Source organism: Sciurus vulgaris (assembly GCF_902686455.1).
Source record: "Sciurus vulgaris genome assembly, chromosome: 15".
Lineage (NCBI taxonomy): Eukaryota > Metazoa > Chordata > Mammalia > Rodentia > Sciuridae > Sciurus > Sciurus vulgaris.
In genome coordinates, this window is record NC_136476.1 from 12,802,055 (window position 1) to 12,827,595 (window position 25,541).

The following is a 25,541-nucleotide window of genomic DNA, read 5'->3' on the forward strand; positions in this document are numbered from 1 at the left end:
GTGCCTGGGTGTTGCTCAGCAGCAAAACAGTTAGGACCTTACCACTTCACCCTACAAAGAAGCCCCCAGCTAGCCAGAGATGGGTCCTACCAATCTCTGTACTAGAGAACAGAACCTCCAAAACTGAGGGCCACTATGTATCTTTTCTTTTTATAAGTTGATGATTGCAGATATCTGTTGAAGGATCAGAAAGCTGACTATTGGAAGTTTCTTAGGTCATCTGGGGACACTACTCTTCAAAGCGACTATGGGAATCACAGTCTCCCTCTGCCTTCCTGTATAACAATATGATCTCTTACTATCACATACACTTCACCACTGTGATGCCAACCTCTCTAAGATCTTCAATAGAGCCATGCTGATGTGAGTGCCAAGCCCTTAAGCCTCCAGAACTGTTAGCCTCATAAGTCTCATTTTTTACAAAGTAGCCTGCCTTGGATATTTCCTTCTAATAATGGAAAACTCACTAATTCTGAAATCAAAATGGCATTCTCAAAAGCAACCCCGGAAACAAGAATATCATGGAGCCACCATCTTCAAAATTCTGAGGGAAACTATTTTCAACCTAGAATTGTGATCAGTCAAATAATCAATCCTAAGCTTCTCTTTCTCAGGAATCTTCTTGAAGATGATCTCCAACGAAGGAAGACACAGGATCCATAAAAGTGACAACAGGGCAGAAAGGGGAAGGCAATTCCCAGGAAGATGGCAAAAAGTAGCAGAGATGGAACTTCTCAGATTGGAACATGAAGGTGAAGAGCTATAAGAAGGATGAGTCCAAGGAGATTAAAAAAAAAAGTTCACAGATTATCTTATACAGACTATCAAGAGAGTATAAAACAGTGTAGCAGTCCTAGTGAAATAAAGAAAAAGCCAAATAATAGTCAATAATTAAGTACAGAAACAAAATGTTATACAGGCAGTGAACATTCCTTAGTGGTAATAATGTAAACATTATACAAAGAAAGAAAGGTTGGATGCTGGAATACTGGAAGATGGGAACTGGGGCAGCTGACAAGCTTAAACCTTTGTTAATCACATAGGAAGAAAAACTACACATGAAGGTGATATACGACCACGCGGCTCCATCAGTCTATTCCTGAGTAACACAAAGGTACACACAGGAAGAAAGAGCTAAAAGCTGAAAGTAATGCACAAAGAGGAGAGAGGTAGGTATTTTGGGCTCTATACAACTTAAATATTAATACAGTAATAACCGTGTTTAAAAACTATGTACTAAGGGCCAGGGCCAGGGGTGTGGTCAGTGGTAAAGGGCTTGCCCAGTATGCTTGCAGCCCTGGCTTCAAATCCCAGAACTGCAAAATGAACAATCAAAAGCAAAATCTATGTGCTTATAGTATTTTGAGTAAAATATTTTATGTGCCCTTAAGTTGCACTGTGCCAAAGAGAATAAAGGCAGGTGTGTTAAACATTTCCTCCTACTGAGCAATCTCACCTGTTGGTTCAGTTCAATATTTGGCTGAGTAAATAGCACTTCCACTATATCTGAAATTCAAATAGAAGAGATATTTCTTTAAGAATGGAAAGTAAAAGTCTAATAAAACCAAGCATAATAATATCTAAAGAGAGGATTCTTTAGCAGAATCTTCAAGAAAATTCTTATGATAAATTTCTCAAGATTTATGTAAAGAAAAAGCTTAAGAGTCTAAAAGAAGTAGAAATATTTTAGGGAAAAACAGTTTTTCAACAATTTTGGTTTTTGCATTTTCATATGATAGCTATTATAGGAATAGTTTCACACTTGCCATGATACTTAGTATTCCTATAACTAACATATAATTAGCTAAAATAAGAGTCACAGATTTTCCTTTGGTTATGCCCTTTAATTTGTCAGGCTCTTTGTTTCCCATTGGAGGGTTTATTTTTTTGGTATTGTATTGTAGACAGAGGTAGACAGTGGTAGATATTCTGACCAGAATGAAATACACCCAGAACTTCAACGTGTCATCTTACTGATTATAACCAAGTATCCATCAAATCATACCCTTAAGCAACACTGTCTCCCTTCTCAATCTACCAGTGTGCATTAAATTTAAAATGCAAAAAGCGAAGCTAGAGGAGACAGTTCCGCTCTTGTCTTCTGTAAGATTAAAAAGTGGGTTTGTTTTTATATTACTGTTATTTTCTGGTGACATTTCTAAGCCTGTGAGAGGAAAAGAAGTTTCCAGTCTTTCAAATGAGAGGTCTGTGAAGTGGGGCTGAACCACTGTTGCACAGGGTTTCCAGGAACAAGGCTTTTGACTAATATTCTAAAAGATTTGCAAAAAGCAGCCAACATTTTTCTTTTTTGTTTTTTTCCATTTTTGTAAATCTGGCTCCCTTAGGTGAAACACAGAGATTTATTTATAATAACAAAATGTATTACCTTTATGGCCACCATGACAAGCCCAGTATAAGGCAGTACTTCCAGCCTTGTCTAAGCCGTTAACACCCACTCGGTTGTCCAAACACTCTCTCAACCAGCTTAAGTTGCCTGAAAGAATTTTACACTTATAAAAACACAAGAAAAGGGTTTTTCTTCTTTGGTGTGCTTTTAAATCAATTCCATCCTTTATAAATTCCCACTTGCAATGGACTAATCAACAAGTCTTCAATTAAGACCTGTCCACTAATGCATTTACTATGGTATTTTGATTCCCAGTTTGTTAATGGAAAGCACTAACATCAATTTTTAATGGTAGGTTGATGGAAAGTTACCTAAATAGCTCTACTTGAAGTATTTCTACTCTGTTAAAAAAAATCATATATGTGTGTATAACTATATATTTTTTTCTTTCCTTTGCAAAATTCTGGACCTTAGAAGAAAAAAGTTAAACCTAGGTGCAAACAGAAACTATTCATACATTAAAAATGCATTTTAGGCTAGGCACAGTGGTACATGCCTGTGATTCCAGCTGCTCTGGAGGCTGAGGCAGAAGAATCTCAAGTTGAAAGCCAGCCTCAGCAATTTAGTGAGGCCCTAGACAACTTAGCAAGACCCTGTCTCAAAATAAAAAATACAAAGGTCTGGGGATGCAACTTGGTGGTTAAGCACCCTGGGTTCAATTCCCTGGTATTCTCCCCACTTTAAAAAAAAAAAATGCGTTTTAGTTCTTGCAAGAGAAGAAACACTAACCTACTCAAAGTTACTGCTCTTATATGCTTAAATATAAGTATTAATTTAAAATGGTCAGTCTAATACCCTAAGTATCTAATTTACCAAGAATTTTTTAAAATATCAGGTTAGTAGTTTTAAACCAATAATTTCCTTTTGCACATTCAGATTTCAAAAATATCTATAGCAAAACAAAATTGAGCTTGCTGAGGCTTTACCAAAATGCCCTATTATCTACAGCAGGGTCTTTCAACATCATCGCTACTGCCTTTTGGGACTAGGGAATTCTTTGTTGTAGTAGCACCTTTAGCAAAATTCTCAACCTCTATGCTCAAGAAAAATGCCCATAGCATCCCTCCAGTCATAACAGTACAATGTCTCCAAATATTGCCAAATGTCCCCGGGGTTTACAGGGAAGAACTACCTAGTTGAGAATCACTGATGTGCAGGAGAAAGCCCAATCCGAGGCCCATCACTGTTTGGCCATGGTTCTTCCCCAGACTAATTCCTGTTGCTCACTTCCTCCCTTTCCAAACCCTCTCACATCAATATTCTCTAAAATGTTCTACCCTAAGAATGTCTCCACATGCCTGCCCTCCAGGTACTCACTCCGGCAACTACATCCTGTTTAATTTAAACACATTTCTATTGCTGTGCTTATCACACTGTATTTTAATGGACAGCCACACATCTCGCTCCTCTGCCTGACTCTGAGCCTCAGAAGCCAGAGGCCCGTCATTCCATGTGCCTATGACATGGAGCATAGAGAAGGTAAAACACTCAAAAGTGTTTGTTGGTTAACATTTTAAAATTAAAGTCACACTTACCCATCTAGGGTGACAGAAGTCAGCCCAGAGAAGGTCTCTGGGGGAGGCAGGGATTTAACTGGGAAGGTATATAAGGGAACAAGCTGGAATGGTAGAAATGTTCTAGATCTTCATTTGGATGTTCATCCATGGTGTATTTTAAAACTCATCAAGCTGTGTAATTAAAATCCATGTATTTTACTGTACTGCACCCTTCAATCAAAAAGAATCACACCTACCTCTTTTTGCAGCTTCATGCAGTGGATTGTCAATGGATTCTGCCTGCTCAGCCACTAGATTGAAAATAAAAAGTGCAAGTCCAATGTTGAGAGTGCCCCAGTGATTCACTGAAGCTGCTTATGCCCCACAGTCCCCTGGCTTTACGAGTGCCTGAGCCTCAGACAATACAGCTTCCCTTACTTTTATGTGGATAAAAAAAAACACCAGAAAATCAAATTGATAGTGCCTGCTTTAAAAGAAGCTGAATTATGTGTTAAATGAAACCAAGCCAAGCAATAAGGCAATAGCATAGCAATTAACTGGAAATATAAATGAAAGCAAACTGATTCCTGACCCAAATACCACTTTACTCAAATATTTCACAAATAAACTTAGTCAAAAAATGCAAAAGAAAGCATCTGATGTTAATTTTTTTTATTCTGTAAAACACCCTACTTTGAAGATACCTGAAAATAATTCTAATTCCCTGTGTGTGTGTGTGTGTGTGTGTGTGTGCAGGTAGGAGAGGGTGGGGAAAATAATTCACTTCCTGTGTTCAGAAAGGACAATCAACAGACCTGCTTGCCTCTAGGAAGGAGTGTTCACTGTGGTCCTAGAATGAGCAGCAGTACCCAAAAGAAGACTGTGACTTAAGGGCAACGTCAGGACCACTTCTGCCATTAATAGGCTGTAACAGGACACTGTTTTGGCTATGGGGATCCCAAGCAGCAGAAAGATATTTTTCACCGTCAGTGTCTATGGTCAAGGTTCGAAATGGAGTGCACAGTAAAGGTATATCTGGCATTTCAAAGGCTTAGAGGAGAATAAAAATTTTTTAAGTGTTTTTTTAGGACAAAGAAGAGTATCACCCTTAGGCCAGGGTATACGGGGCCCCTATTCAGGGCCTCACGACCTCAGAGTTTTGAAGGACCTCCCTGGACATTTTCTAAGTCCCTCTCTAGTACCTACAACTGGTGCCAAATGCCAGTTCTCAGGATTCACATCATGCTAAAGTCTAAAGAGATCTTAGAAGTGATCTGAATCCAATCATTTCATCATTAGATGAAGAAACTTAATCCCAAAGGTAGCAGTTAGGTGTCTGAACTGAGGTACCCTGTTATTGAGAAGTGGAAGGCAAAGGATCAAAACCCAGGATCCTCGTTTACCAATCCTGTGCTCTTTTGACTTTGCTGATTTCCACTGAAGTGTTTCTGTCTGTTTTGTCCCTCTTCCAACTAGAGGCAGCTTCATGACAGCAGCCATGTCTCAGTGTTTGAGGTCCCCATACTGCCATGATGAGCATCTAGTGAACATCACTGCCCCAAACAGGAATTAACAAGTGTGTGTTGGGGGAGTGTTCTTCATAACAAACAAAAGGGCTAGTCCAAGAAACAACTGGGAGATTCAGTTTAACAGCATGAAAAGAATTACATTAAGAGCTGAACAAAGTAAAACCATGAGTTTCCTTGGAAACCTTGTTTTTTTCAAGAATGCTAAAATATGTTCTCTTAAGCCAAAGAGTCAGGCCCAAGCACATCTGGTATTCATGGCCATTTTATTAATAGGAGGCTCAGAGAGTGGAAAATGTCCTACTCTAGCAAAGACTCCACTCAATTCTTAGTTATACTACCCTGAACACACCTGATCTCTTCTGAATTCTCAGCCCAGCTGTAAGCAGAAATGTCCCTAGAACCAGATAATTAAGAAGGAACACAGTATAGCTGAAGTAAAGCCACCTGGGCAACACTTACCATAGTTGCTTGGAATTAGCCCAGTCCTGCCTTTGCAGGTTCCTTTCCACCAGTTGGTATCACTCTGGTGAAAGAAGAGTTAAATTAAGTGGCACTAAATCCTGTCTGCATTTAGTCACTTTTTTGGGGGATGGGGAGGGGGGTAATCAGGTATTGAACCCAGGGGTACTTAACCATTGAGCCTAGCCCCTTTTTTATTTTTTATTTTGAGACAGGGTCTTGTTAAGTTGCTGAGGCTCGCTTTGCACTTGGGATCCTCCTGCCTCAGACTCCCCAGTGGCTGGGATTACAGGTGTATGCCACCATGCCTGGCTACATTTAATCCCATTTGACTCACAGGGTGCACCAGGACCACAAAATGTACATCAGCCCTGACCACGCTGATCAAGTTCCCTCACACCCTAGCTATGGGATTCTATTTCCCTTACTATTAAATTACAAGCATACAAGCATTCTCCCATAACCAATCAAATACACATCATCGCACTCTTTCAACAATCAATCAAATTAGAGACAATATGAAAAACCAGGGGGGGAATTAAATTAAACTAGCTACAGAATTTTTTTGTTCAATTTTGTCTTATCTTTGATATATTTATGTTTTTTCTAAAGATCTCTTTATTTTACTTTCATTTTTGGAGTAACTGTGTGTTGGTGGTTCTGGAAATCAAACCCAAAGCCTCATATATCCTAGGCAAGGACACCACCACTGAGTTACATGCCTAGCCTTTGGGCAACTTTTATTACAGAAAAAAATGCAAACTTATACAAAAGTAGAAAGAAGAATATAATAAACCATTTCCCAACTGCATGAATCATTTCTTCTTGGCCAATACTGCTTCACATATGTCCCTCATTCCCAATCTCCCTCCCCTCTGGGGTTATTTCAAGGCATCATATTATTTCACAGGTAAATATTTCAATATTTAAAATACTTGAAGTTGGTAAGAACTTCTTTGAAAGATAAATAGCATTATCGCAGCTTTAAATTGTTTTCAATAATAGTTCCTTAATATAGCAAATATCTGGATCAATAATCTAATTTCCCAGTTGCTCCATAACTTGGGATCCCAAATAAAAACCATACAATGTAAGTTATTTGCCTCCTACAAATCCCTCCCATTCCTTTTTTTGCCCCTTGCAATATATTTATTGAAGAAATCAGTTTGTTCTGTAGAATCTCAGTTTGTAATTTGCCTGTTGTACACCTGTGTTATCATTAAACACACTCCTCTGTTCCCAGTATTGCCTATATACTAGTAATTAGTTCTAAAGCCTTAATTAGATTGAGCTTGAGTTTTTTTTTTTTTAGCAAGGTTATTTCATAAGTAGTATTGATTTCTTCTATCAGGAAACATAATATGTGGTCATCTCTGTTCCTGTAATGTTAGTTGCTATTGACGATCATACTCTAGATCCATTATTTCATAGGGGTTTCAAAATGGGGACATTTTATCATTCTTTTCATTTCAATAACTAGTGTTATCTCTTTAAAGAGAAACTTTCCCTCATCAGCTCTCAGGTTACCAAAAGACTCATAGAGAAAGAGTAAAATTAATGTTGATTCTTTCCCCATTTTATTCTAGTTGTCAAAATAAAAAGCTAGTTCCCTAGCAATCTCACACTGACCAGAGTATGTTTATTCTGAAGTACCACTAGGAACTCATAAATATAAGCATGGTCAGTGTGTTTCAATCCTTGGGAATTGTTGCCCAAAGTGATGCTCATACTCTCTTGTCTTGGGACAGTGGAAGCTTCTTCAAGTTAGTTCCTGAGTTCTTCTAATATGATCTTAGTAGTCTTTGGGAGCTTCTTGTTTTCTAATATCAAGGTATTCTGTGTTTACCTTAAGCCTTTATTGCCCCTGACTTGATATTAACCATTTCCAAAAGAAGCCTTGTTCCTTTTCATGGAAAATAACATATTATTGGCTTGTGCATATTTTCTAGGCCCTTTCAAGGAACAGAGCAAGGGCTATTTTTTGTTTGATTTTTTATAAAATAGAACATATTTTCAAATCAAATAAGGGCTGTTATTTCTACTTAACCTCACTGATCTTACCTCTGTGTATCCTCCTGCTCTGCTGCAAATCCTGGTGATCAACTTCACTGGCCTGATGACTTACTAGCTCTCGGTCACACACATGTAACAATCTCAGAATTAGCAACACAAACACTGCCCAAATTGATCATGGGTAAAAACAGTTCACTTTTTTAGTTTCCCTTTGGCAGGTCTTTCAGTTCTTTGTATATATTCTACCAGGAATGTTCAAACTGTTAAAGTCACTTGGAATATATCTTCCCTGTATGGTTATGGCAATTACCAGGGTATAATTAAGGTCATTGGATTCATTCTGCTTTTAGTTTTTAGGAATTACTTTTTACTACTTGATTTTATGACTCTTTAAAAGCTTACATCATTCCAAAGTCAAACCTTAAAAACAAAGTGTGGTTTTTTAAAAATCAATTTTCTATGTTCCCTCTATCCTATTTCCTTTCCTCCATACAGAGAAAACTAATTTTTAAACTTTATTTTATGACTCACCCTTTCACCTTTTAAATTGAGGAAAACAGAGGTATATGTATAGTCTCTTTCTTAGATAAATGAGGGCATATTATATGCATTTTATTACCTTATTGTTTTTCAACTATTGTTGAAATAATAATAGCAGTGTGATGTTTTGGATGTGAGGTATCCCCCAAAAGCTCACATATGAGACAATGCAGGAAGGTTCAGAAGAGAAATGACTGGGTTGTAAGAGTCTTAACCCAATCAGTGAATTAATCCCTGATGGGATTAATTGAGGTGGTAGGGTGTGGCTGGAGGAGATTAGAATTGGGGTGTGGCTTTGGGGTATATATTTTGTATCTGAAGAGTAGAGTTTCCCTCTCTCTCTCTCTCTGCTTTCTGATGAAGGGAGCCATTTCCCTCTGCCACATTCTTCCTCCATGATGTTCAGCCTCACCTCGAGCCCTGAAGAATGGAGTCAGCCTTCTATGGACTAGGACCTCTGAAACCATGAGTCCTCAAATAAACCTTTTCTCCTCTATAATTGAGCTGGTCAGATCATTAAGTCACAGCAGTGAAAAGCTGACTAGAACAAGCAGATAGAGATATTTTTCATTCCTTCATATGACTGCATAATATTCCATTTGTAGATATACCAAAGTCTGTTCAACTATTTTCCTAATGATGAACAGAAGGGCTACTTTCAATCTTATGCAACTATAAATCGTACCCAAATCAACATACTTATGCATATGTATTTTTGCTTACATACACAGTTAAATCATTTACAATGTTATGGCTATTTGCAACAGTGTTATGTTATATCTTTAGTACATAAGTAGAATTATAGAATGTTAGCTGGGCTTACCATGTCAGTGATGTAGATAATGTCGCCTTCCTCAAAATACAATTCATCTGGCTAAAAGAAAAACAGAGTTTGACTCCATAACATTTTTTATGAATTAGAATATAATAATTTCTTTAATTATATAATTCTAAATTCTAAAGCATCCTGATACACACTGTGCTTTTGTATACTTAAATCAATACAGAAACAATATTATACAATTTTATAAACTAACACATGAATAAAAAGCTGAATTTTTCCTGATAAATTTCAAAGATTTTATATATCTAACAAATAGGCATTCTTTACAAAGAGAGAGAGCGCTTATATTTTCCCACAACACATCAAAATGGAATATTAACAAAATGGCTTCCTTATAGAAATCCCAAAAGATAATATATTTTTTTCTTAAAAGGTTAAATGACTAGAATTAACACCATGAAAAATACCAACATCTGCTATTTGTTTATTTTGAGAAAAGCATCATCCTATCTCTCAGTTTCAGACAGAATGAACTTTCTATGTGTAAGAATAATTAATACATAACTCGACCATCAATAAGGCTAAAGAGCCAAAAGATAAGAAGCAGTTAGAGAGTCCAGAGGCATAGTAGCTCTTAAGGCTTAGCTAATTACATAGTCCACACGTGCTCTGGCCTGTGCCAACAAAACAACCTACAATATGTCTGAATAGAGCTTGCACTTTAATTAAACATCTTTTTCCCATCGTAGATTAAATCACGACTTTCTGAGTAAATAGGACACTGCTCGTTAAGAGTGAATTTCAGATACGGGGCGATGTTTACATTGGCAGGCTGAGTGAAAAATGTAGGGCACAACATTTCACATAGGATAAGATCACACCTATGCATGGAATATGCATAGAAAAATTTCCAGATTCTCTATCATGGGCATGTATTACTTTGATAATACTGGTGTGGAAAACATCTTTAAAAAGATTTTGCTACTTCTGATTATAGTTAGGATTCCATACAAATAAAAATTATACTAGTGAGACAAATTACTTCATCCATTCATTTTTCCATTTGTTTACCTCCCCTGAGTACCAGACTGAGGCAAGTAAATATGATTGCACTCACAAGATGTTTCATTTAAAAATTGATCCATATTATTATTGTAACTATTTGTCCCTGAATACAAATAAAGGCTATATCAACTACATCATCCTCTAACCAACCAAAACACACACTATGTAGTTGCAAGCTGCATTCAATTATAAAATATAAAAAATGATTAAGTGATACCCTCCCAAAATAGCCAGAGTCTTTTAAAAGGTAACTCCCAAAAGCATTTTCAGTATTGACACTTTGATTTACAGAGACTAGACTTACACATAGTACAAGCTATGCAAAATTAGTTAAGCCTACGAGACCTGATCACATGTGTTTCATTTTATTTGAAATAAATACTTAGGAGAGAAGAAATCAAAAAGTTTTAAGATTTTCTCTAATCTGTCTCTAATTTAATGATTGATGACTAATATTACTGCCAACACTCAATAAAAATGCAAAGTGAACAGGGAAACAAACTATTTTAGTGTTTGCCCCAAGCTGACTCACTCTCAAGAGGCCAAAAGAGGATGCCCTCATGCCACAGCACTCCAGCCAGACATGGTGGCCACCCTAGAAGAGTGTGGCTGCCCCTCACTGGCAATTTTAACACAACTTGACTATTTCTCCTTTGTGAGGCAGGGAGGAAAGGGATGGGAGAATGAAAAAAGTAGAATGATGTAAGAAAAAAAATACGATAAATGTGAACTGTAGCTTTCTTCCTGGGGTCACTCGGCATTCCTTGGAGTTCTGTAAGAGGTCAATACCTGAAGAGATCTTGCCCATCTTAGAACGGTTCTGGGCATTCTCATTCTGTACTTGCCCACTAATGTCTCACATCGAATCCTCCTCTTTCAGTGCTTTCAGAGAAAATAGGAGTTGCCTTTCCCTGCCATTGTAGCCTTTTTTTTTTTTTTTTTATTTTATTGAAAAGATCAAGACTGCCTAAGCTTTCACTTTTATTTTATTTTTGGAACCATGACTTGGACTCAGGGGCACTTAACCATTGGGTCATATCCCCAGCCCATTTTATTTTTTATTTTGAGACAGAGTCTTGCTAAGTTGCTTAGGACCTCGATAAGTTGCTGAGGCTGGCTTTGAACTTGAGATCTGCCTGCCTCAGCCTCACAAGCCACTGGGATTACAGGCATGTGCCATGTAATCCCAAATTACATTACCTGGCCAAATTTCCATTTTTAATGACCTCACTCACCCTTGAAACAAAAAAACATTACAAAAAGGTACCCAATAACTAAAAAATAAAAATAAAAAAGGTGTATGCACATATGTGCATAACACATGTACATACAAAAACCCTGTAATTAGTCTTTCCTATGGAAGGGAGAATGGGAAGTAACTACCTCCTGCATTCAGGGCTTTGTTTTTGGTGATAAAAATGTTCTGGAACTAGATAGAGGTGGTGGTTGAAGAACACTGTGACTGAACTAAACACCATTGAATTGTTCATTTAAGGTGGTTGATTTTATGTTATATGAATTTTACTTCAATTTTTTAAAAAGTAATAAAGTCAAAAACTCAATTGAGACTCTGTGTCTCTCTTAAGTAATTCTTGTCCATCGTGGCTTGATAAAGTGCATCACTTGGAGAATGCTGCTAAGTCCAGTCATTTCGATACTCTCAGTGCTGATTCAGTTTTTAAATTAATGGCTGCTGTCCAATAGTGGCGTCTGCCACAAGCCACCCATTAGGGCAGAATGGTTTCTCAACTGAGGCAACAACAGGCAGTCGATTTCTGTCAGGTAGAGAAAGCTCTTGCTTTTTGTTTCATCCTGAGAAATGACAGTGGAGAGTTTATTTTCTTTTATCAAGAGCTCCAAACTAATACCAGTTCTTGCAAAATATTTTCTTACAAAGAAACTAAGTAGCTTTTCCTGACCTGGCTCAGGAGGTGATCTACCAAAGTCTTCAGACTGCTGAGGGCAGTAGAGACAACAAGGTAATTTTGTGATTTTAAAATCAGATTTTACCTGCAATATTCCATTAGGAAACTATGAGCAAGACAACTGACGTAAACTGTTTGATGAGGTCCTACTTTTAAATTCCTGGCATTGAATTCATGGAACAGAAATAGGAAAAGAGGGACACAATGAAGTCAGCGCATTTCTATTTCCAGCATGTTCTTTGGTTTTTAACCACATTCCTCTTTCCTCTCTCCTTGAAAAACCACAAGGTATCAGAACAAGTAAGCTGCTGGACAAAGTGGGTAACACACTCACATTCCTGTTCCATGTATTCTTAGTAACATATGATTATGCATATATATACTATATGGAAAGTTTAGAAAAACTGTGATATACTTTTGAAATTGTTCAGATCTGACAACCTAAAGCCTCCAAAATTAATTTAAAAAAAAAGTTCTTTGTAAATGTTTTCATTTAATATTTTATAGCATTTATAATGTACCAGACACAGGTCTGGGCATTAACAAGTATTAACTAATTTAATTCTCACCAACAATACTATGACGTGTTGCTCTTCTTGTTGTTACAGATGAGAAGCTCGCCCAAGGGCACAAAGCAGGTACATGGGAGACCCTGACCTTGAACCTTGAATCAAAGCATCAGGTTGTGGGGTCTCTGTTCTTTACCATCCATACTTTCTCCCATACAGAAGCATCATGCAGCCATTACTGGCCATCACGGTGTCATGACCACGTTAAGACCGGTGGCCTCATAATATAAACTGTCATTAGTCACTTCCCACCCGCTAATAACATAGTACAACAAAAGCCATAGCAGCACCTTTTACTTGCAAAGCATACTTGACCTCATTTGTTCCTTGAAACAACCTCCAGGTAGGGCTAGATCAGGGGTGTAATCTCTATTTCACAACCAGACCCAGAGAAGTTAAAAGAATTTGCCACAAATCAGAGTGAGGAGCAGGGGGGCTCTGCATTATGTTTAGAGTTGAATTCTAGAGCTGCTTTGGGGAGGAGCTATAAACCTGCCCAGCAAACCTTTACTAACCCATGCTCCTCCAGCACACAAAGCTGTTCTGCCCCAATCTTGACACTGGTCTATCCAGTGTCGGCAGGTGTCTGGGTGATACTTTACTGGCTTAGGGAGAAGTAAGAACCAAATGGGACCGGGTGCTCCAGGACTACCCCACCTTTATGCAAGATACTTGAGAAGTGGGCTGGCAGAAGATCTGGGAGCCCAGTGGCCTCAGGTTCTACCTGTTCCGTGGGCACGCTGTCACTATCCCTTGGGGTGGAACAATCCCTAAAACCAGAACTCAGGCCTCCCCAGCATATTGCACATGTTGACAGAGGTCCCTAGGTATCCAGATCAGCTCTTTAGTCTTGTGTGGTCACAGTGACTTTAAGGAGGCCAGGTCACAGTTTGGGATGTGCCATGATATATCTGTCCCTGCAGTGAAGACAGCTGCTGGTCATGGGGCAGAAAGACCAAACTGAGTTTCCAGCATTGACCAAGAGAAATTCTCATTCCGAAACAAATGCAAATGAACCTAGTTCTCAGATGGTATTAAAGATTTAACAACAGGAAATGGCATGGACACCTAACCAGTCAGGAAGGCCTGTGGGTGCTGAGGGCTACCTGTTATACCATAGGTGACCCCTTCAATATAGGGATGGAGAGGAGAGGTTGAGGGGAGGACTGTGAGGGCAACAGGGCTTGGGTGGTCATTTGTGACAGACTAGGTCCTTGGTACCAGACATAGTAAAAAACTAATATTTATAGTAACACCTTAAATACAGAAATATTTTAAGAACCTTAATTCATTAGTGTGTATTTTCATCTGTGCATTCAAAACTAGCTAAGTTTTTTTGAAAGCTGTGGAGAAACTCCATTCTGGAGCATAATTGTAGGTAATACAATCAATGTATCACTAAATTAAAAAATGTTAAACATCTATTAATATAACAACCACTACCCCTTTAAATAGTAACAATTACTCCTTAATAAGTAACAGCTTCACATACAATCTCTCTTAATTCTTATTAAACCATATGCAATTATTATTATTCTCACTTTATAGATGCAAACATAGGGACAGAGAGGTTAGGTAATTTGCTTAAGGTCACACAGCTGGTAAGGAGGTAGAGCAAATCCTAAAGCCTAGTGTAGGCTCTAAACTCTTGTGTACTTTGGCTTCCCTGAACATTGTGGCATCAAGTAGGACTGAAATAGCAAGTGTAGAGAGAAGTTCAGAGGTAGAAGAGGCATCCCACTGCTAGCTGCAGGGGTCAAAAAAAGAGTTTATGGAAGAGGAAGTAGCTCCTGTGAGCTCAGAAGAGACAACACCATGGGACCAAAAAGGGTCCAGTCTTAGGATCTCTTCTTTTTCTTTCTTGCTTTTTTTGGTACTGGGATTTGAACCAGGGGTACTTAACCACTGAGCCATATCCCCAACCTTTTTTTTTTTTTTTTTTTTATGTTTTATTTTAATAGACAGGGTCTCACTGAGTTTCTTAGGACCTACAGATCCTCCTACCTCAGCCTCCCGAGCTGCTGGGATTACAGGCATGCGCCACCACACCTGGTAGACTTAGGTTCTACTGTGAGTCGAATCCTGCCTGGATGGTCTCCGAAAGGGAAGGAACAGTGCAAGCGGGGCTGGAAGGGGGCTGGACTACAGAGGACCACATCTTTAGTCAAATAAAGATACGAAGCCAGTGGAGGGATTACAGCCACATTTTAGTGCGGGAAGCCATCCATGAATGGTGTGAGAACCAGGCAAAGTTTGAGCCATTAGACAGGAAAACCTACTCACAGCTGGATATCCAGCTATTTGCCTGAGTCAAGAGGTAACCTGTTCGAGCTCACCGCTGAAGGTTCAAACACAAGCACCAGAGCTGGGAATGACCCACCGGAGTCAAATAGCTTGCTTACTCCCACCCCTATCCTGCTTTTTGCTCTAATAAGCTCCTACCTATCCCTTTTGATCTACACTGCTATAAATAAAGCAAGCAGGGGCTGCTTCTTTGTTAGAGCCGGACCCTTCTGGATGGGTCAACCAATTACATCCCTGCTTTGAAGATAATCTTGCCTTTTGTCTTATTTTCTGATATATAAATTTCAAAGCTTTTATTTCAGAGCCAGCCCAATCCTCCAACGTAAACCCTTCTTCTTGCCCACATGGGATGTGAGGGAGAACTGGCGCAGAACAGGGACCATTTGGGAGCAATTTGGAAATGGGAAGATTACAGGTGGGTGCTTAGCCTGCTCTCATGCAAACAGAGAACACACTCGCAGAGTACTTTATTGAGAGAGAGAAGAGGGAAGGAATCTTGCACATAGGGTGACCATAAACAGAGAATTCAAACTCTAAAAGAAAGAGATCTATCCAGCTGTACTTGATACCCTGCTCAAAAGTGGGCATTCAGTGGAAAGAGCACAACGTTTGCAGTTCTTGCAAGGGGTAACAAACTTGGTTGCTCTGGATCTAGCAGACTGATCAGCAAGCCTGCCTCCACCCGGGTCCTTTGCCAGGAGCAACCTAGCTGAATTAGATGCAGGAGTTTGAAATGCTGGGAGAGAGGATCCTAATCAGGAATTCAGGGAAAATCTCAAACCAAAAAAAGGGAAAATAATTGGAAAGTTTCATAATAAGGCCATTACCTATAAGATAAGCAAGTTGTAAAACTGACTTTTAGTATCTATACAGTATCTATAATTTTGTCACTTAGCCCATTATTAGAGACAAAATCAAATCATACATTTGGTAAAAACTAGAACTTCTTTTCCTGTAATGCCCTCTTCAGCTCACTAATATTGACTTTAAAAATTCTCACATGCCTAATAGGTAACTTTTACTAATTTTCCTGGCCAAATATAAATATTTATTAGGTCACTTCTTACTGTTTAAACACTTGAACAATGCTAGGCCATTGTCTATAATTTAAGGTTAATGATACTCCAGCTTATATCAACTTTTTCCTATAATTTTAAAAAATAAAAAGGGGGAAACAGAACCCTACATAAACCCACTAAATCTCACAAAATTTTTTTTAAGTTTTTTAAGTTGTGATATTAAAAGTCTCATCACTGCTGAGCAACAAACACATGGAGCAACAGAATAAACCAAATTCAATAAAACCATAGGATAGAGGTTATACTTTTATATCTCCAGAAAAACCAGCCTATCATCATGGAGACAACTGAAGGACCTGACACTTCAGACTGAATAAGAGGGAGGTAATAAGACTCCATCCACAGTGTTTAAAGCAATGTTGTCTTTGTTGAGCTGTCAGGTAAGTAAAGTCCATGGAGAGACTCACTGAACCATTTCCCAGATCCACCTTTAATGCAGCCAGCAATGTGGACTGGGGAATCTGTCTCAGTATTTACTATTGGAACTCACATGATGGGAGATTTTACAGATAGACATATTACATTTATTCATGCTACTGGATTTAATTATATTGGCTACAGTGGGAAGTTTAGCTATATGCTGGTCCCATGATAAATATGCTGGCTATTTAAAGATAACTTTTGAGGAAAAGACAGCATAGGGAGGACCTAGAACAGCCAATCATACTGGTCCTTGGAAGTTAAGATTATATGTCTGAACAGTTATTAAAATGGGATTTTCTCATAACACGTCAGTCATTTCCACGGAACATTCACCAATATCTTATTGCTCTAATCATTCTTCGATAGAATTTGGCACCTTTCCTAAATGGATGAAGTGTGCAAATGTCTTGCAGGTGCAACATAAAATCTGTAACACTGGTGGATATGTTTTGGATTGATCTTCAAAAATTGATAGAAGACGGTTACATCCAAATGTCACTTCCTCCAGAAGGTCCAAAGCCAGGAGGGTTGAACATGGCAGCACTGCCACTAATATACAATGGAATATTACTCCACCATGAAGAATGATAAAATTATGGCATTTGCAGGCAAATGGATGAAATTGGAGAATATCATGCTAAGTGAGATAAGCCAATCTCAAAAACTAAAGGACGAATGATCTCGCTGATAAGCGGATGAGGACATATAATGGGGGGGGGAGGGGTTAGCGTTAGGGTTAGGATTAGGTTTAGGGTTAGGGTTAAGGAGGGTGGTAAGAATGGAGGAAGGAAGGACTGTATAGAGGGAAAAGAGGGGTGGGCGGGGTGGGGGAGAAGGGAAAAAAATAACAGAATGAATCAAACAACATTACCCTATGTAAATTTATGATTACACAAATGTTATGCCTTGACTTCATGTACAAATAGAGAAACAACATGTGTCCCATTTGTTTACATTAAAAAAAAATAATAAAAAATAAAAAGAATTTGCAGGCAACCATGTTTAATTTGAATTTTTAATAACAGTAGAAGATCTAAAAAGCTAGGAAAATAGATACCTAGAACTATTTTCAGAGTATAAAAATAAGATTAGATATACAATCCTTCTGATTTTTTTGAAACTCCATGTGATTCAGACTACTTCCTATTATTTGGGTATTATTTTGCACTACTAGTAACCATGTAATGAAGACCAAGTCAGAGACCAGCAAACTGACTGATGATACACTAAAAAGATCAGTAATTTACATTTGGGCTTCTAGCAGTTATTTCTTATTCGATAATTTGGGTCCCATATAGTTTAATGTATTCTTTCAGGCTTCTGTTTCTACATTTGCTATATCAAGGGGCATAGTCAATTCTGTCAAGATGCTATGACCCTTGGAAGTTTTGTTGGTAATATCCTGACTTTCAAGGAAGATGATATTCAAAAAGATCTTTGGTGTTTAATTGTTGCCTCAGATTTTATCCATCTTACAGATGGCCCCATACTTAACTTTATAGGCAGGAATCACAAGGAGGGTTCCTGCTATGGACTTCGAGCCTATATTTCATCCTCTTATGCTTTAATTACTGGAAATGTTTAAGAGTAAGAAAAAAACAATATTATAAAAATCGTGTAATTTGTAAGAAATGAGCTTGTAACTAAGTTCATTTTCTTAATAATTTGGCTCAAACTACTTCCAAAGCCCTGTACAATTAGGTAAGTATTGATGAGAAGACTGATACTAAACGCCATGGAAGTCACTGTCAAAATATCGGTAATGAGCTTTCCACTCTCAAATTTAAACAAACGCTTTCAATGCCATGCTGACTATAAATATGTCTGTGTTACTACAGCCAAATATAATGTTTCCCAATGGAACTGGAAAAAGGTTAAAAATCATCTAATGGGTGTTTGGCATAGCAATAATAATAGCCTGGATCTTATGGAGTTACATCATCACATCCAGGATATTCAGAAAAACAGAATTGATCTCATGGACCCTGCATCTCTAGCTGATCAAATATTTCATGAATTGAATGACTTTAATCCTGAAAATATGTTGAAACAGTCTGCATGGTATATTATTGGAATGGTAAGTTCACTACTAATTCTTTTTTGTATCATGGTAATAAGTTGGCATAACCTCAGATACAGGATCCAGGAATTCGAAGTAGCTGCCCATCATTTGCATTTAAAAAATAGAAAAAGAGGGTATGTGAGAAGTTATCAATGAACATTGTGAGAAGTGGGCAAAGTTTCAGCCATTGGACAGGAAAACCTGGTCTCAGGAACTCACAGTCGGATATCCACTGTTGGAGGATGCCTGATTCAAATGGTAACCTGTTCCGGCTCACCACTCAAGGTTCAAGCACGAGCACCGGAGATGGGAATGACTCACTAGAGCAAAATGTCCTGCTTACCCCTACCCCTATCCTGATTTTTGCTCGAAGAAGCTTCTACCAATCCCTTTTGATCTGTACCATTATGAATAAGGCAAATACAGGCTGCTTCTTTGTTAGAGCCAGACCCTTCTCGATGGCTCAAACGGTCACACCCATCCCTGCTTTAAAGATATTCTTGCTTCTTATTTTCTGATATACAAATTTCATAGCTTTTATTTCACAGCCAGCCCATCCCTCTGACAGGATCCCTTTTCCCTGTCCCTGTGCGATGTGAGTAAGATTTTAGGAACATCAATCTAGCAAGAATGAAGATGGAATGGAGAAGCTGTAGTCTGTGTGCCAGAAGAGACACAGGTCAACATACTAGGTCAAGATGAACCAAAGAGGGAGGAGAGGTCAGTGAGAAGAGACAAAGATGATGTCAAGTAAGGACATGGGGAGGAGAGCAGGCCTTACTCTAGAGCCAAGGGCCACAAGAGAGAATGGTTCACTCATGGAGGGGCCCAAGGTAGCTGATGGCCATCCACCCTCCCCATGCTTATCCTCCTCAGGGTTCATGCAACCTGGGAACCAAGTGATAAGGGACAACCAGAGGCACGAAAAGACAGTCCTCTCTGTGAGCAGGAGTTAAAGAGAGCAACTTCTGGGCCTCATACTTCCATACCCAAAAAACTCTTATGTTGAAATCCTATCCCCCAGTATCTCAGAATATGATTATATTCAGAGATAAGGTCATTAAAGAGATCATTAAGTTAAAATGAGGTCTTTGGGGTCAGTTCCCATCCAACATGACTGGAGTTCTTATAAAAAAAAGGAGATGGAGACATAGTCATACACAGGGGAGGGGCCATGTGAAGACAGAAGGAGAAAATGGCCATCTACAAACCAAGGAGAAAGGCCTCCGAACAAATCAACCATGCTGGCACCTTGATTTTAGACTTCTGGACTTACTCTTGGAATTCTGAGAAAATAAATCTGTTGCTTAAGCTAGTCAGTCGCGATGCTCTGTGATGGCAGACTGAGCAAACTCAAACACTTTCTGTTCCTCACCCTCACCAATACGGAAACCTCTTGGTGAGAATAAAATGCCCACCCAACCCCTTTTTGTTTCAGAAACATTTTGTTTAGGAAGTCTTTTGAATATGCCTACTCCCCATGTCAGCTATAGGAAGTCTTTTGAATATACACACCCCATGTCAGCTACTCTGATTGCTATGACTTACTGGTGCCAACCAGGTGCTGGGCTGTGAATATTACTTCATGTCATGATCCCAAGAGCCCTGCACTGCAGAATGGCAAGTAGTATTCCCATTTTCAAACTGGTGGGGGAGGGGTTAAGTCAATTCACAAAGTGAGTAAACAACAGATTTGGGATTTGCAGGAAAGCTGTGGTCCTATAGCAGTGAATCAATGCCCACAGCCACTTACTTTGTGCAACTTTCTGAGGAGCCTGGTTCCAGGGACAGCCAGGTTGAGGGCAAAGCCAGATGAAGCTGGCAGCAAGCTAGTTGCCCAGAAAGAAGTCAATAGCATGTAAGAAAGAAGAATCATTGAGAGCAGATCTCCCTTTTTGTTTTCCTTCTCCTTTGCCTCCTAACTACCTGAATTCTGTGCTTCATTATTAATCACTGCCATATGAAAAGCTTCCAAAATCCAAGATGCCTTTCCGCTCCTCAGGTACAGGGCTTCTTCTACAACTTCACTATCTCATCACTCCCACACTCAGAACCTTCCAATTGCTTCCCAGACCAAAGTCAACTGAGAACCACAAAGCCCTACACTCCACCCTAGTTCTCATCTGAACACATACATACCACCCTCTCTCTCAGGCATTATTTTCCAGGCCACACATTCTTCTTTGCTGTTTTAGAATCCACCCAAGATGCTACTTGAACTTGCTGTTCCCTCTACTCCCTCCATTCCTTCAGGTCTCTGTTTTTTGGTCACCTTTATAGAAAGGTCATCCCTGGATACCCTAGTGAAAATGAGTCTCTTCCCTCCATGGCCCTCTCTGCCCCTTACCCTCCTTTCTCCATGGCACAGAGCCCCTGACAATTGAATTCATTTGTGTACCTATTGCCTGTCTCTACCTGCCAGGATGTAAGTCCTTTCTGTGGTGGCTGCACTATCTCCAAAGCCTAAATCAGTATCTGGTACATGACAGGGGCTCACTGAGCCATGAATGTATGAGTGAATTTATGCATGAATAACAGAAACTCTAACAATGGAGAATACATACAGCAGCGAAAAAACTGCTCTGGGAGTATAGCACTTCAGACTTGGAGAACCTGCAAATCAACCAAGGGACTTCAGCTTGCACACTGTGGAACAGCAATGGGGAGTGACCATTCATCCATTCCAAAGAGTCACTTATATCTATCACAGAGAAGGTAGACCAGGTAGGCCAAAGGAATGCCTAAATGCAATCACCTTAAGTTTTTTTTTTTTAAATCACTTAACACATATTTAATAAAAAAAGTTTATTTTATTACATTATCCCTTCCATGTAGCCTGATTATCCATTAAGAGAGAGTACATTTCTCTTTTCAAAGTTACTCTCTTTTCAAAGTTACATAACTGTTTCGCAATGTATTAAAACAACAATGACAAAAGGTAAAACAACAAAATATGTTAAAGAGTAAAATGTTAGTTTTAAATGCATGGATGAGAAAACACACTTAAAAAAAACAGCCTATTCTTACATCCTGGACAAAACTGAAAGGTTTGCATTTAATGGTAAAGAACAGTGAAGCTTCATAAATAGCTTAATTCAGTTCAACAAGGTGTTCATATCCTTAATATTTAGGTGTTCATAAGAAGAAATAGCTATGAGGAGTTAATTATTAGCAATGTAAATCACTTATAAAATACCTTGATTCATTTCCAAATTATCCTGAGTGGATTAGAACTGAAACGGTGCTTAAACTCATATTAAAATTTCCATCTAAGAAAGTTAAATTGTGTGGCAAGCATACTACTTGCAAATCAAAACACAAATTTCTATAGAGCTCTTTTAAAGATATACAGAACCATATGCTCCAGCACGCAGATGAACCCTGAGAACTAAACTACATAACCTCCACACAGATTACCAAGGACAAGATCATGGTTTTATTATTCCACCATCTTCTTTAGTTTGACTTCACTATCTATGCTGTAAGATTGGAGCCCAAGAAGATTGCCTTGTAAAATCAAATCCAGACTGCTTCATCTTCAATAGAACTCATCCATAGTTTGTGCCCTACAATTCTTTTGTTTTTGAAAGAAAAGATTTTCATTTTATTCTGAAATAGCTATAATTACTTACAATGGTATTAGTGTGCTCACTTAGGTTTTTATGTCAATTTTAAAGTTGAAAACTGAATACTTACAGTTCTGGGTTCAAAGGTGTACAGAGCTCTGAAGACTTTAACTTGCCCTAAAAAAGAGTAGAAAAGACAACATGTGAGATAAGCTCTTTCACTTCTAAATTTGCTCTAAGTCATAGTATCTATTATGTTCTTCAGAGTTCTCTAATAAAAAGCCCATGAGAGAAAGTTATTTCTAATTAAAATGCCTTTTCCACATAGAAAAGATTTTTTAAATATTTGTTAAATGAATGCAAGAATAAATGCCCATCTCTGGGGGGTGGCTTTTCTTCTTCCTACCAGCTGGAGCTACATGATTCCTGGTACTTAGTTTCTGGCCTACAGAGTCAGTCCTTCCAACCCTAAGATCTAAGTTTAGAAAGAAAAGTGAGCGAGTATCTTAACATAAAGAAACATTTAGTGGGAGCATCTACACTGGCTCAATATTCTTAAATCAACTGGTTAGGATTTTATATTTTCCAGAAGAAAAGAAAAGATCATGGAGAAAATAAAAGAACTGTTGAAGAAACCAGAAATTGCATCAAGTCCCAAAACAGAGAAGGTAAAATAATCAAGCAAAAAGGACTACTTGAGTGTTATCCTTGATCCTGCCAAATGCTGCCTCTCTTTAAATGACCATCTGCAACATTTCCACATCACTCCATATTCAAATCCTTTATTTGCTAGTCGATCTCATCTGAAGGCAAGAGCCCCTATTCATTTGTTATGGCTTGAATATGAGGTGTCCCTCAAAAGCTCCTGTTAATGCAGGAATATTCAAAGATGAAATGATGCCTTTGTGAGAGCTATAACCTAATCACCCATCCCAGTTTAATGGACTGACTGGGTAGAAACTGTAGGCAGGTGGGGTGTGCCTCAAGATGGGTCACTGAGTGTACCCTGGAAGGGTGGATGTTTCCTATGGCCCCTTCCCCACTCCTTCTCTCTCCACTTCCTGACCCCACCATGTGAACAGTTTTCTTCCACTGAGCCCTTCTACCATGATGTTCTGTCTGACCTTGGGCCCAGAGAAATAGTCAGGTATCTCTGAACTGAGACCTTCAAAAATATGTGCTCCAAATAATTTTTTCCTCCTTTTTTTCTTTTTGGGTACTTTGTCGCAACAATTCAAAATCTGACTAAAACATATTTGATTTCATAGCGTCTAGTTGGCACATAGTATAAATTTAACAAATTTGCTAGAAGAATACATGAGTACAAATTTAAACAGTATAGGATCTACAGACAATAAAACAGAAGGGGGGTTTCATGAAGTAAGAACATTTAGAAAATATATAAAAATAGAAGGTCTATTCATTTTGAGCACTGGCTGGAAGACCCTTTAAAAGATGACAGCTAAAACAGGACATCATTCAGGATAATGGCCTCTGAGATGGGATTCAGGAAGCCTATTTCACAAATTATTTACATTTTTATTTCACTTTTTTCATTCCTATTTGAATATGTTTTATAATATAACAGCATAATATAATACATATACAACTTAAAAATACATGTATATTTATTGGGAGTAAATATTCAAAAACCTTTGAATACTAAGCATTATAGCCAGGCATAGTGATAGGCACCTGTAATCCCACTGCACTGAGAGGCTGAGGCAGGAGGAGTGCAATTTCGAGGCCAGCCTCAACAACTTAGTGATGTCCTAAGCAACAAAGCCATACCCTGTCTCAAAACGAAAAGTAAATAAAGATAAAAATAATAAAAAGGAGTGGGGATGTGGCTTGGTGATTAAGCAACCCTGGGTTCAATCCCCAGTATCAAAAAACAAAAAAGAATCTAATCATTATGAAGACAAGAATTTATGTTACTTTATGAATGAGATATGCAAGTACCTACCACAGAGCCTAGAGCGTAAGAGAGACTTAACAATTACATGTGAAATAAATGAAAAATAGATGAATAATGGAACAAAAGGAAACATGCACTTACAAAAGTCTGAAAAACAGTAGTTTAGAACAGCACTGTCCAGTATAACTTCATACAATGATAGAAAAATTCTACATCATTGCTAGTCACCTATATGAAATGTGGCCCATGTGCTTGAGGAACTGACTTTTAATATTATTTAATTTCAATTAAAAATTGCCACACATGGCTAGTGGCTAGTATATTAAAGAATTCAGGTTTAGAACATGAATAAATGGAACATAACTTAAATGCCTATGAAAAGGGAACTATGGGCTGGGGTTGTAGCTCAGTGCTAGAGCGCTTGCCTGTCATGTGTAAGGCACTGCGTTTGCAGCACCAGATATAAATAAATAAAATAAAGGTCCATCAACAACTAAAAAAATATTTTTTAAAAAAAGAGGGAACTATGTAGATCAACTCTGATTCATTCACATGATAAAGTCACTAAAAAAGAATGCTGGCTGGGGTTGTGGCTCAGCGGTAGAGGGCTTGCCTGGCATGTGTGAGGCACTGGGTTCAATTCTCAGCACTGCATATAAATAAATAAAACAAAGGTTCATCAACAACTAAGAAAAAAATTTTTAAATAATAAAAAGTAAAAAAGAATATTGTACATTATTCATAAAAGCTGAGACATGGAGTTAATATAAGTGTCTATCAAAGGATGAAGGGATAAAGAAATTGTGGTATATCTGTACAAGAGAATGCTATTCAGCCTTCAAAAAGAAGGAGATCCTGCAATCTATGGCCAGGAATCAAGAGGAAGGAGGGAACTGGGGTCCCACAATCCCCTGCAGGGCATGCCTCAGTGACCTAAGGACCACCCACAAGGCCTTACCTCCTAAAGGTTCCACTATCTCCCAAAAGCACCACCCTGGGGACTAAGCCTTTAACACACACAGGCCTTGGGAAACATACCAGAATCAAACTGTAGCATATGTGGAATCCAAAAATGTTGAATTCATAGAAACAGAAAGTAAAATGGTAGTTAGCAGAGACTCAGGGGTGGGGGAATTGAGAGATGGTCAAAGAACACGAAACATCAGATAAGAAGAATAAGTTCAAGAGATCTACTGTACATCATGCTGACTGCAATTAACAACAACAGACAGTATACTTGAAATTTTCTAAAGGGAAGGTAAAGGCAGATCCAGTCTAATTGTGAAAAACTATAAAGAACCTGCTGTGTTTGTGAATGAGAATCTAGTTCTGAGCTAGCAAGGCTGTGTCTGTATTTCCTCATGATCTGAAATCTAAGAGGCGCTGAATGAATGAATAAATG

At 38.4% G+C, this 25,541-nt stretch overlaps 1 protein-coding gene across 1 annotated transcript in view; it reads right to left on the bottom strand.

The window, feature by feature from the left end:
• The window catches only part of OSTF1 (osteoclast stimulating factor 1), a 58,003-nt gene that overhangs the window by 9,335 nt on the left and 23,127 nt on the right, over nucleotides 1-25,541 (bottom strand). Inside the window, exons 2-7 of the mRNA XM_079112112.1 lie at nucleotides 22,352-22,398; nucleotides 9,268-9,318; nucleotides 5,892-5,955; nucleotides 4,161-4,214; nucleotides 2,387-2,494; nucleotides 1,457-1,506 (exon numbers count right to left, since the gene is read on the bottom strand). Of these exons, the coding sequence (XP_078968238.1) occupies nucleotides 1,457-1,506; nucleotides 2,387-2,494; nucleotides 4,161-4,214; nucleotides 5,892-5,955; nucleotides 9,268-9,318; nucleotides 22,352-22,398 (374 nt within the window). The remainder of the gene's footprint in view (nucleotides 1-1,456; nucleotides 1,507-2,386; nucleotides 2,495-4,160; nucleotides 4,215-5,891; nucleotides 5,956-9,267; nucleotides 9,319-22,351; nucleotides 22,399-25,541) is intronic.